This window comes from Neofelis nebulosa, chromosome X, assembly GCF_028018385.1.
Source record: "Neofelis nebulosa isolate mNeoNeb1 chromosome X, mNeoNeb1.pri, whole genome shotgun sequence".
Taxonomy (NCBI): domain Eukaryota; kingdom Metazoa; phylum Chordata; class Mammalia; order Carnivora; family Felidae; genus Neofelis; species Neofelis nebulosa.
Genome location: NC_080800.1, coordinates 14670474 through 14683751, shown reverse-complemented (window position 1 = coordinate 14683751; position 13278 = coordinate 14670474). Strand labels below are relative to the sequence as shown.

At 40.0% G+C, this 13278-nt stretch overlaps 1 protein-coding gene across 1 annotated transcript in view; it reads left to right on the top strand.

Moving 5' to 3' along the window:
* The first annotated feature begins 9899 nt into the window (after positions 1-9899).
* BEND2 (BEN domain containing 2) overlaps positions 9900-13278 on the top strand; it is a 44996-nt gene continuing 41617 nt past the window's right edge. Inside the window, 2 exon segments of the mRNA XM_058714327.1 lie at positions 9900-9915; positions 11658-11823. Coding sequence (XP_058570310.1) covers positions 9900-9915; positions 11658-11823 — 182 coding nt within the window.

The window sequence follows — 13278 nt, the reverse complement described above, 5'->3', positions numbered from 1 at the left end:
CCTTTCTCTTTCCTGTCGGAGGAGGGAGGGGTCCAGAAGGACCATCTTAGACCATCAGAATTTTGAGTTTATTTTTTTTCTTCAATATATGAAATTTATTGTCAAATTGGTTTCCATACAACACTCAGTGCTCATCCCAAAAGGTGCCCTCCTCAATACCCCTCACCCACCCTCCCCTCCCTCCCACCCCCCATCAACCCTCAGTTTGTTCTCAGTTTTTAAGAGTCTCTTATGCTTTGGCTCTCTCCCACTCTAACCTCTTTTTTTTTTTTTTCCTTCCCCTCCCCCATGGGTTTCTGTTAAGTTTCTCAGGATCCACATAAGAGTGAAACCATATGGTATCTGTCTTTCTCTGTATGGCTTATTTCACTTAGCATCACACTCTCCAGTTCCATCCACGTTGCTACAAAAGGCCAGATTTCATTCTTTCTCATCGCCACGTAGTACTCCGCTGTGTATATAAACCACAATTTCTTTATCCATTCATCAGTTGATGGACATTTAGCTCTTTCCATAATTTGGCTATTGTTGAATGTGATGCTATAAACATTGGGGTACAAGTGCCCCTATGCATCAACACTCCTGTATCCCTTGGGTAAATTCCTAGCAGTGCTGTTGCTGGGTCACAGGGTAGGTCTATTTTTAATTTTCTGAGGAACCTCCACACTGCTTTCCAGAGCGGCTGCACCAATTTGCATTCCCACCAACAGTGCAAGAGGGTTCCCGTTTCTCCACATCCTCTCCAGCATCTATAGTCTCCTGATTTCTTCATTTTGGCCACTCTGACTGGTGTGAGGTGGTATCTGAGTGTGGTTTTGATTTGTATTTCCCTGATAAGGAGCGACGTTGAACATCTTTTCATGTGCCTGTTGGCCATCCGGATGTCTTCTTTAGAGAAGTGTCTATTCATGTTTTCTGCCCATTTCTTCACTGGGTTATTTGTTTTCTGGGTGTGGAGTTTGGTGAGCTCTTTATAGATTTTGGATACTAGCCCTTTGTCCGATATGTCATTTGCAAATATCTTTTCCCATTCCATGGGTTGCCTTTTAGTTGTGTTGGTTGTTTCCTTTGGTGTGCAGAAGCTTTGTATCTTCATAAGGTCCCAGTAGTTCATTTTTGCTTTTAATTCCCTTGCCTTTGGGGATGTGTCAATTAAGAAATTGCTGCGGCTGAGGTCAGAGAGGTTTTTTCCTGCTTTCTCCTCTAGGGTTTTGATGGTTTCCTGTCTCACATTCAGGTCCTTTATCCATTTTGAGCTTGTTTTTGTGAATGGTGTGAGAAAGTGGTCTAGTTTCAAACTTCTGCATGTTGCTGTCCAGTTCTCCCAGCACCATTTGTTAAAGAGACTGTCTTTTTTCCATTGGATATTCTTTCCTGCTTTGTCAAAGATTAGTTGGCCATACATTTGTGGGTCTAGTTCTGGGGTTTCTATTCTATTCCATTGGTGTATGTGTCTGTTTTTGTGCCAATACCATGCTGTCTTGATGATTACAGCTTTGTAGTACAGGCTAAAGTCTGGGATTGTGATGCCTCCCGCTTTGGTGGTCTTCTTCAAAATTACTTTGGCTATTCGGGGCCTTTTGTGGTTCCATATGAATTTTAGGATTGCTTGTTCTAGCTTCGAGAAGAATGCTGGTGCAATTTTGATTGGGATTGCATTGAATGTGTAGATAGCTTTGGGTAGTATTGACATTTTGACAATATTTATTCTTCCAATCCATGAGCAGGGAATGTTTTTCCATTTCTTTATATCTTCTTCAATTTCCTTCATAAGCTTTCTGTAGTTTTCAGCATACAGATCTTGTACATCTTTGGTTAGGTTTATTCCTAGGTATTTTATACTTCTTGGTGCAGTTGTGAATGGGATCAGTTTCTGTATTTGTTGCTTCATTATTAGTGTATAAGAATGCAACTGATTTCTGTACATTGATTTTGTATCCTGCGAATTTGCTGAATTCATCTATCAGTTCTAGCAGACTTTTGGTGGAGTCTGTCGGGTTTTCCATGTATAGTATCATGTCATCTGCAAAAAGTGAAAGCTTGACTTCATCTTTGCCAATGTTGATGGCTTTGATTTCCTTTTGTTGTCTGATTGCTGATGCTAGCACTTCCAACACTATGTTAAACAACAGCGGTGAGAGTGGACATCCCTGTCGTGTTCCTGATCTCAGGGAAAAAGCTCTCAGTTTTTCCCCATTGAGGATGATGTTAGCTGTGGGCTTTTCATAAATGGCTTTTATGATCTTTAAGTATGTTTCTTCTATCCCGACTTTCTCGAGGGTTTTTATTAAGAAAGGATGCTGAATTTTGTCCAGTGCTTTTTCTGCATCGATTGACAGGATCATATGGTTCTTATCTTTTCTTTTATTAATGTGATGTATCACATTGATTGATTTGTGAATGTTGAACCAGCCCTGCAGCCCAGGAATGAATCCCATTTGATCATGGTGAATAATTCTTTTTGTATGCTGTTGAAATCGATTTGCTAGTATCTTATTGAGAATTTTTGCATCCATGTTCATCAGGGATATTGGCCTGTAGTTCTCTTTTTTTGCTGGGTCTCTGTCTGGTTTAGGAATCAAAGTAATGCTGGCTTCATAGAATGAGTCTGGAAGTTTTCCTTCCTTTTCTATTTTTTGGAATCGCTTGAGAAGGATAGGTATTATCTCTGCTTTAAATGTCGGGTAGAACTCCCCTGGGAAGCCATCTGGTCCTGGACTCTTATTTGTTGGGAGATTTTTGATAACTGATTCAATTTCTTTGCTGGTTACGGGTCTTTTCAAGTTTTCTATTTCTTCCTGTTTGAGTTTTGGAAGTGTGTGGGTGCTTAGGAATTTGTCCATTTCTTCCAGGTTGTCCAGTTTGTTGGCGTATAATTTTTCATGGAATTCCCTGATAATTGCTTGTATTTCTGAGGGATTGGTTGTAATAATTCCATTTTCATTGATGATTTTATCTATTTGGGTCCTCTCCCTTTTCTTCTTGTGAAGCCTGGCTAGAGGTTTATCAATTTTGTTTATTTTTTCAAAAAACCAACTCTTGGTTTCATTGATCTGCTCTACAGTTTTTTAGATTCTATATTGTTTATTTCTGCTCTGATCTTTATTATTTCTCTTCTTCTGCTGGGTTTGGGGTGTCTTTGCTGTTCTGCTTCTCTTTCCTTTAGGTGTGCTGTTAGATTTTGTATTTGGGATTTTTCTTGTTTCTTGAGATCGGTCTGGATGGCAATGTATTTTCCTCTCAGGACTGCCTTCGCTGCATCCCAAAGCGTTTGGATTGTTGTATTTTCATTTTCATTTGTTTCCATATATGCTTTAATTTATTCTCTAATTGCCTGGTTGACCCATTCAGTTCTTTAGTAGGGTGTTCTTTTAACCTCCATGCTTTTGGAGGTTTTCCAGACTTTTTCCTGTGGTTGATTTCAAGTTTCATAGCATTGTGGTCTGAAAGTGTGCATGGTATGATCTCAATTCTTTTATACTTATGAAGGGGTGTTTTGTGACCCAGTACGTGATCTATCTTGGAGAATGTTCCATGTGCACTCAAGAAGAAAGTATATTTTGTTGCTTTGGGGATGCAGAGTTCTAAATATATCTGTCAAGTCCATCTGATCCAATGTATCATTCAGGGCCCTTGTTTCTTTATTGATTTTGTGTCTAGATGATCCATCCATTGGTGTATGTGGAGTATTAAAGTCCCCTGCAATTACCACATTCTTATCATTAAGGTTGCTTATGTTTGTGATTAATGGTTTTATATATTTGGGGGCTCCTGCATTCAGTGCATAGACATTTATAATTGTTAGCTCTTCCTGATGGATAGACCCTGTAATTATTATATAATGCCCTTTTTCATCTCTTGTTGCAGCCTTTAATTTAAAGTCTAGTTTGTCTGATATAAGTATGGCTACTCCAGCTTTCTTTTGACTTCCAATAGCATGACAGATAGTTCTCCATCCCCTCACTTTCAATCTGAAGGTGTCCTCAGGTCTAAAATGAGTCTCTTGTAGATAGTAAATAGATGCGTCTTGTTTTTTTAATCCATTCTGAAACCCTATGTCTTTTGGTTGGAGCATTTAGTCCATTTATATTCCGTGTTATTATAGAAAGATATGGGTTTAGAGTCATTGTGATGTCTGTAGGTTTCATGCTTGTGGTGATGTCTCTGGTACTTTGTGGTCCTTGCAACATTTCACTCACAGAATCCCCCTTAGGATCTCTTGTAGGGCTGGTTTAGTGGTGATGAATTCCTTCAGTTTTTGTTTGCTTGGGAAGACCTTTATCTCTCCTTTTTTTCTGAACGACAGACTTGCTGGATAAAGGACTCTTGGCTGCATATTTTTTCTGTTCATCACATTGAAGATTTCCTGCCATTCCTTTCTGGCCTGCCAAGTTTCAGTAGAAAGATCCGTCGTTAGTCGTATCAGTCTCCATTTATATGTTAGAGCATGTTATCCCTAACTGCTTTCAGAATTTTCTCTTTATCCTTGTATTTTACCAGTTTCACTATGATATGTCGTGCAGATCGATTCAAGTTACATCTGGAGGGAGTTCTCTGTGCCTCTTGGATTTCAATGCCTTTTTCCTTCCCCAGATCAGGGAAGTTCTCAGCTATGATTTGTTCAAGTACACCTTCAGGCCCTTTCTCTCTTCCTCTTCTGGAATTCCTGTGATACGGATATTGTTCCATTTAATTGCGTCACTTACTTCTCTAATTCTCCCTTCATAGTCCTGGATTTTTCTATCTCTCTTTTTCTCAGCTTTCTCTTTTTGCATAATTTTATCTTCTAATTCACCTATTCTCTCCTCTGCCTCTTCAGTCCGAGGTGTGGTCGCCTCCATTTTATTTTGCACCTCATTTATAGCATTTTTTAGTTTCTCCTGACTGTTCGATTAATTTTATGACTATTATTCTAAATTCTTGTTCTGTTATATTGTTTAAATCGTTTTTGATCAATTCGTTAGCTGTTGCTACTTCCTGGAGTTTCTTTTGAGGAGGCAACTTCTGTTTCCTCATTTTGGATAGTCCCTGGGGTGGCATGGAACTGCAGGGCTCTTCCCCTGTGCTGTCTGGAGTAACTTGCGTTGGTGGGCGGGGCCTCAGTCAGACCTGTCGTCTGCCCGCAGCCCACCGCTGGGGCCACAGTCAGACTGGTGTGTACCTTATCTTCCCCTCTCCCAGGGGCAGGACTCACCGTGGAGTGGTGTGGCCCCTGTCTGGGCTACTTGCACACTGCCAAGCTTGTGGTGCTGCTTTGATGGGATCTGGCGTATTAGCCGGTGTGGATCCGCAAGGTGCACAGGGGTGGGAGGGGCAGGCTCAGCTTGCTTTGCTGTCAGTGGTCCCCTGCCGGAGGGGCCCTGCAGCTACCGGGAGGGAGGCAGACCCGGCAGAGCGATGGATCCACAGAAACACAGCGTTGGGTGTTTGCGCGGTGCAAGCAAGTTCGGTGAGGGGAACTGGTTCCCTTTGGGATTTTGGCTCGGGGATTGGAGAGGGAGATGGTGCTTCCCAACGCCTTTGTTCCCCGCCGAGCTGAGCTCTGTCTTCCAGGACTCAACACCTCTCCCTCCCAGGGTCCTCTCGCCCTCCCACTCTGTGAGCAGAGCTGTTGACTTATAACATTCCAGATGTTAAGCCCTGCTGGCTGTCAGAACTCACGCAGTCCAGCCCCTCCGCTTTTACAAGCCAGAGTCGGGGGCTCTGCCTTGCCGGGCGGGCTGCCCCTCCACTGCCCCAGCTCCCTCCTGCCAGTCCGTGTAGCGCGCACCGCCTCTCCGCCCTTCCTACCCTTTTCTGTGGGCCTCTCGTCTATGCTTGGCTCTGGAGAGTCTGTTCTGCTAGTCTTCTGGTGGTTTTCTGGGTTATTTAGGCAGATGTGGGTGGAATCTAAGTGATCAGCAGGACGAGGTGAGCCCAGCGTCCTCCTATGCCACCATCTTCCCTAGTCTCTCCCCCCGTTTTTTAATTATTTAAAAATACAAAAAACAAACAAAAACCAAAACCATTCTTAGCTTGTGGGCTATATAAAAATAGGTGGCAAGGTGGGTTTGGTCTATAGGCTATAGTTTGCCAACCCCTGAGCTAACTGATGCCACAAAGTTTTGGTACCACTTGTTCCATGTTCTGGTTTTAACACTACATGCATAACCAGCAGAATACTTTCTTAGTGTGTTACAGATTCCAACAGCCCTCTTTAGTGGGAGAGAGCTAGAGTGGATACCCTTTGACCTGTCATTTCTACTGCTAGGAATTTATCCCATAGAACTGCTTTCAGAAGTGCAGGGCTGTTCAGCAGTGTGCTTTGCATGGGCAAAACTTTAATAGTAACTTGAATATCCATGAATTAGGGACTAGTTGAATGAATCATGACCTATCCACATGAAAGGAAACTAAGAGCTGTTGCAGTGGTTGCAGTAGATCTAAAAGTAGTAGTTTGGAAGACCAACACATGTTTAGTGAAGCAAAGGAGGTCGCAGTCTGGTCCTTATAGTCTGATCCCTTTGATCTTTCTAACTGAAGCAAAAATTTAGAATAAGGAATTTCAAAAAAGGTGACCAGGTAGTTTTTTTGTGTGTGTGTGTGGTAAAATATATGTAACATCATGTTTTTTCCCTTTGTTCTATTAATGTGGGATGTTACACTGATTGATTGGTTTTCTTTTGTTGAACTACCCTTGCATTCCTGGGATCAATCCCTCTTGGTCATGGTGAATAATCCTTTTAATTTGCTGGTGGATTAGATTTGCTATTATTTTGTTGAGGATTTTTGCATCTATATTCAATAAGAGATATTGGTCTGTGATTTTCTTTTCTTGTAATGTCTATCTGGCTTTGGTAACCGGGTAATTCTTGCCTCACAGAATGAGTTAGGAAGTGTTCCCTCTTCTTTAGTTTTTTGGAAGAAGTTGAAAAAGACTGGTGTTATCCTTTAACTATTTGGTAGATCCAGCAGTGAAGCCCTCTGGTCCAGGCCTTTGCCTTGCTGGAAGGTTTGTGAGGACTGATTCAGTTTCTCAACAGACCTGTTATAGGTCTGTTGAGATTTTCTATTTTTTCTAGAGTCAGTTTAGACAATACATTTTTTTAATTATAAAAGCAAATTGTTTTCTCATATACTAACATCAAGCATTTATAACATATATAGGGTGGGGTGGCTGGCTGGTTCGGTTGGCAGAGCAGGTGACTCTTAGTCTCGGGGTTGTGAAGTTAAGCCCCACATTGCACGTAGAGCTTACATTAAAAAAATTATATATGTATGGGAAAAACCCAGCTGATAACAGCTACAAATAAATATTAAAAATTCTAAGGACTAAATGGATAAAAATAGCAGAATCTGTATGAAAGGAAAGCAAAAACTACTTTACTGAAGGTCTTAAAATAAGGCTTGAGTAAGTGGAGAGGCACAAATTGTTCCTAGAGGAGAAAAAACATTCTTGTATAACTAAAAAAAAAAAAAGAAAGAAAATCTTAAGAAAATCTGTTTAAGGGACAGGTGGTAATTTACCATATCAAACGCTAGAACATTTTGAAAGTACAATTATTAAAATATGATGGTACTAGTTTTGAAATAAAGAGCCAGATTTAATGCAGCAGGAAGCTCACAAAAAGATCAAAGAATTTAGAATTAATATACTGTAGTATTAATAAGAGAAGCATAGATAGTAAATCATGCTGGTACAGATGCTTAACTATTTGGGGAGAAAAGCCCTTTGGCTTTCACCTCATATCACACACTTAAATAATTTCAAGATGGATTAAAAAGCTGAATATCTAATGAATGGAAGTATGGAAAACTAGGAGAAAATATAGTTGAATGTTTTTCTATTCCTAGTGAAAGATGGAGCATACAGCAGTTCAAGAAATCACAAAAATATTAATGAATTTGATGAAGTAAAAATAGAACCTCTCCCTATCTCAAAAACCGATTAGTTGAAAATCACATCACCACTTGAGAAAAATATTTGCTGAAAATATACATTGTCGGGGCGCCTGGGTGGCTCAGTCCGTTAAGCGGCCGACTTCAGGTCATGATCTCGCGGTCCGTGAGTTCGAGCCCCTCGTCGGGCTCTGGGCTGATGGCTTGGAGCCTGGAGCCTGCTTCCGATTCTGTGTCTCCCTCTCTCTCTGCCCCTCCCCCATTCATGCTCTGTCTCTCTCTGTCTCAAAAATAAATAAACGTTAAAAAAAAAAAAAAAAAGATAGCAAGACCTCATACAAATCAAACAGGAAACACTGAAATTCCAACAGGGCACTGAGCAGAGGATATGAAAAATAACAGATCACAGCACAAGAAATCTTAATGGATAGAAAACATTTGGAAAATATTCCACTGCATTAGTAACAAAAAATGCAAGTTAAAATGGGATACAGACTTTGAACTTTAATTTACCAAATTAGCAATTTTTACATGGTAATTCACTTTACTGGTAATGGAGAAGAACTATTGCATGGTAGTTCTCATTATAAATGTAAGTTACTACGACCTTTTTGGACACTTTGGAAGCACCTATCAGGAGCCCTTTAACCTGGTGATTCTTCTAAATATCCATTATAAGGAACCTTTCAGAGATGTGCATAAATATTTACATTTGAAAGTGTACCCATCATTATAGCAAAATAGTGAAAAATTAGAAGCAATATAAATGTTCCACAACAGAAAACAGATAACGTATGGACATCCACACTGTGGAATATTATGCAGGCATTTCTAAAATATTTTTTAAACTATTGTATGTCAAGTATATTTCAATTAAAAATAAATAAAAAATAAAGGAGAAAAATATATTTTTTAATTTTTTTTAATGTTTATTGATTTTTGAGACAATGAGAGACAGAGCATGAATGGGGGAGGGTCAGAGAGAGAGGGAGACACAGAATCCGAAGCAGGCTCCAGGCTCTGAGCTGTCAGCACAGAGCCCGACGCGGGGCTCGAACTCACGGACAGCAAGATCATGACCTGAGCCGAAGTCGGACGCTCAACCGACTGAGCCACCCAGGCGCCCCGAGAAAAATATTTTAAAAATTATATATGACATACAAAATTGTTCAGGATATATGTACAGTGTGATTTAAACTATATAAAATATACATAGGGTAAGAAAAATGGAAATATATTTAAAGGTTATGATATTTATTGGTTAGGGACTACTTTAGATTCTGAATTTTTTAAAAGCTTATTTTTTTAGGTAGATTTTTTAATAGAAATCTATCACATACAAAAATATGTATAAATCATGTGTATGTATATGTATAAATAAATGTGTATATGTATAAATATACAGCTTAAAGAATTTTCAAGTTAACACACACGTGTAACCAGCACTCACACCAAGAAATAGAAGGGTATGAGCTCCCCAGAATCAGCCTTCACCTCCCTTCCAGGCATTACCGTACCTCTTGCAAGGTAGCACTATCCTGACATCTCCCACCATTGATTACTTTTGCCGATTTTTGAGCTTTAGAACAATTGAATCATATACAACTTTTTTAGGTTCCTGGATCAAGTTGCACAGTGTGTGTTAGTAGTGGTGGTGGGAGATTCTCACTTAACACCAAGCAAATCTTGGACATAAGCAGGGTGTCTGAGAATTCAACTCAAGTCTGACACTATCTACCCAGAGATAGCGTCAGATTCCACAGGTTAAGGGGCTCAGTCCCAGAAGACTGCCCCCGCCCCGGCCCGTGCAGCCTTCAGACACCAGTCGCAAGCCTGGGCTATTACCTGTGCTTCTGATTGCATGGCTATAAAAGGTTCCTGTGACCCCCTCCTCAGGTTTGATTGATTTGCTAGAGTAGCTCACAGAACTCAGAGGAACACTTTACTTCCTAGATTACTGGTTTATTATAAAAGGATGTAACTGTGGAACAGCCAGATGGAAGAGATGCATAGGACAAGGTATGGGGAGAGGACAAGGTATGGGGAGAGGACACGGAGCCTCCATACCCTTTCAGAGCAGACCATCCTTCCCACATCTGCACGTGTTCACCAACCCAGAAGCTCTCCCAACCCTGTGCTTTGGGTTTTTATGGAGGCTTCATTACATAGTCATAATTGATTAACTCACTGGCCACTGGCAACTAATTCAACCCCCGGCCCCTCTCCCTTCCGCAAGGTCAGTGGGTGGGACTTAAAAGTTCCAGTCCTCTAATCACAGCTTGCTTCCCCTGGTGACCAGGCCCCCTATCCTTAGGTGATCCTGGGGCTTTCCAAAAGTCACTTCATTAATATAACAAAAGACACCTTTATCACTCTCCTCACTTAAGAAATTCCAAGGGTTGTAGGGGCTGGGCCAGAAACGGATGAAGACCAAATACATGTTTCTTATTATAAATCACATCACAACTATATTCTTTGGTGTCTGCCTTTTACTCCGTGTTATGGTTGTGAGATTCGTCCTCGTGTGTAACAGTAGTTGGTTCAGTCTCATTGCTGTGTAGTCTTCCTTTGTATGAAAATACCCCGGTTTAATTATTCATTATTAATCTTATAATAAAACAACCAGTTTAAAAAATAAAAATGGAAGTTGCAGCTCAAATTGGAGGTATTTTCTAATTGAAATTTCCCCACCATATTAGCCTGCATTTATCTCACCTGGGAGTTCGTTTTCCCTTCATTCTGCCTCCCACCCCTTCCCTGGCTCAGGATGGCTAAAGGGAAGGAGGTCTGTTATTAAGGCGCCCCTCCCAGTACCGTAATGCCAGCACCCAAGTCTCTACTACGGGGTGTAATAGGATGATCTTGCGTTCCATGTCTTTTTCTAGTTGCAGACTTAAATGACTCAGAACCATAAGCGAGCCTACATAATTCTAGAATACTCAGGGGTTTATACTTCACATACATTTATCTAGGTTTAATATAAAATGTAACTATGGAACAGTTCCATATAAAATGGAACAGTCATAATCTTAGAGCTCAAGTGACCTTAGAGATGACCTCAAGCCATTCTGACCTGGCAGATGTGGGGGCGGTGTCTTTGTGGTCTGCCCAGTCCTTACCGTGGTGGGGGCCCGAGCCAGAACAGTCTCCTGACTCACATTTGGAGGCCGGCTGCCTCCCTAAGTACAAAGCCTTTTGGGTTCCTTTTTTTTTTTAAATTTTAATTTAAAAAAAAAATGTTTTTTAACGTTTATTTACCTTTGAGACCGAGAGAGAAACAGCATGAATGGGGGAGGGTCAGAGAGAGAGAGGGAGACACAGAATCTGAAACAGGCTCTAGGCTCTGAGCTGTCAGCACAGAGCCCGACGCGGGGCTCGAACTCACAAACCGTGAGATCATGACCTGAGCCGAAGTCGGACGCTTAACCGACTGAGCCACCCAGGTGCCCCTGGGCTCTTTTTAAAAAGAAGCTGGGAATTGTGTTCTCTTGTTCATTTGTTTCCAGCTTTTACTCTGTAGCCTTTAAGTTATGAAGCATTCACTTCACAGTTTTGAATTTGTGTTTGATCTTGATTCTTATTCCTGGGTGTGGCAGTATTAGCCCTTCAATTTTAAAGGTTTATTCGAAATCACTAATGGAAAAGTTATTGTTTTGTCACTTTCTAAAATTCAACCAGGACTCCAATTCAGTTGAAGTTGGAATTCAGAGGACAGATCCATATTAAGTTTGTTATGGTGGTAAGTCTATGAAGTAACTTTTTTATGTGTTGCTTTTCAGGAGTAGATGGTTTACCAGTCCCAGGTGACCAGGCAGTTTCACAAATGAGCCATCTAGCAACTTTAAAAAGACACAGCTCCAACTCATTGGAAGTGGAATTTCTCCCATCACACAAAAGAAGACGATCATCTTATCCACGGGGAGATTATAGGGTTTGTATATTAAAGTGAAAATCTTTGTATTTTTTTTCATTCTGCTTTATTTCTTTTTCTTTAAATTGAGTTTAATTTCATACAGTGAACAGTTCAACAAATTTTGGCAAATATGTATACCTCCCCTGACCACCCGCCATCAAGAAGAAGAACATTTCCATCATCCCAGAAAGTTCCCTCATGCTTCTACCCAGTAAGACCTGCCCCCGCCCCCAACCTTGGAGAAACACCATTCTAATATTTTCCCTATCATAGATGAGTTTTGCCTGTTCTGGAACTTGATATTAGTAGAATCGTACAGTATGTAATCTTTTGTGTCACTGTCTCTTTTTCCCAGAACAGTATTTTGGAGATTCATCTGGTTGTAGTGACATTTCATTCCCATTCATTGCTGAGTAATATTCTGTTGTATGAGTGTCCATAATTTGTTTATCCATTCTCCTTTTGATGGACATTTGGTTTTTTTCCAGTTCAGGCTGTTATGAGTAAAGTGGTTCTGAACAATAATGTTCAGAATGTGAACACTTTGTGAATGTATGTTTACATTTAATTTGAGTAAAGACTCAGGAGTGCAAATACTAGTTCAAAGTATTTGGATAGATGAAGTTTAGAGGAAACTGCCAGTTTCCTGACATAGTTGTACTGTTTGACATTTCCCTCATATTCTGCTGTTCTTCTTGATCTCTAAAGTAGAATGAAATAGATTATTAGACTGTATATAACTTAGCTTAACAAAAAATGCATTTATTTACTTATATAACGATGGGGACAGTAGTACCTATACCTAAGTAGTACAGACAGTTCTCTTAACTTCTATCAACCCCAGTATGTTCATCTTTGGGGATGATGTTAACTGCCTACCACGAGTCATGGTTTCTGACATAATTATGTGAAAGCACTTTGAAAAGTATAAAACACTACACAAGAGTAAGATAGCAATATTGTTTTTATAATTACTAATCTATATTATAATTCCATATAATTTTTGCTGTTTAGTAAGTTGGTAATGCAGGGCTGATTCATAAACTTTTAACACAAAAGCATTGATAACTACTTGGAATGTTTATGTTAAAATTATTATTATGGTCCATTGTAATTAAGTATAGTGGCTATTTGCTGTCCGTTTACTTATTTATACCCTGTTTTATTCCAAAAAACAATTTAAGGTGTCTTAGCGATTAGTTTATTAAGCAAAATAGGTGCTTTAGTGTTTCTTATTTTGTCCACAGAGTGTCACTGTTGGATTATTTGAAAGTCACAAGCCATACAACATTTGGTTCTTTATTGATGGTTAGAAATATTTGCTTTCAAAGCGGTTCTAGTGCCAGATTACTAGAAGACTAGTCTTTCTACCCCAAAGTACATAAGGGGTTAAGCTTGATAGAAAAATGGTGTCTTGAGTGTAGTTGGGTTAATAAGAAAACAGTTAAGTAAGTACAGTTGACCCTTGAACAACGTGGGGGTTAGGG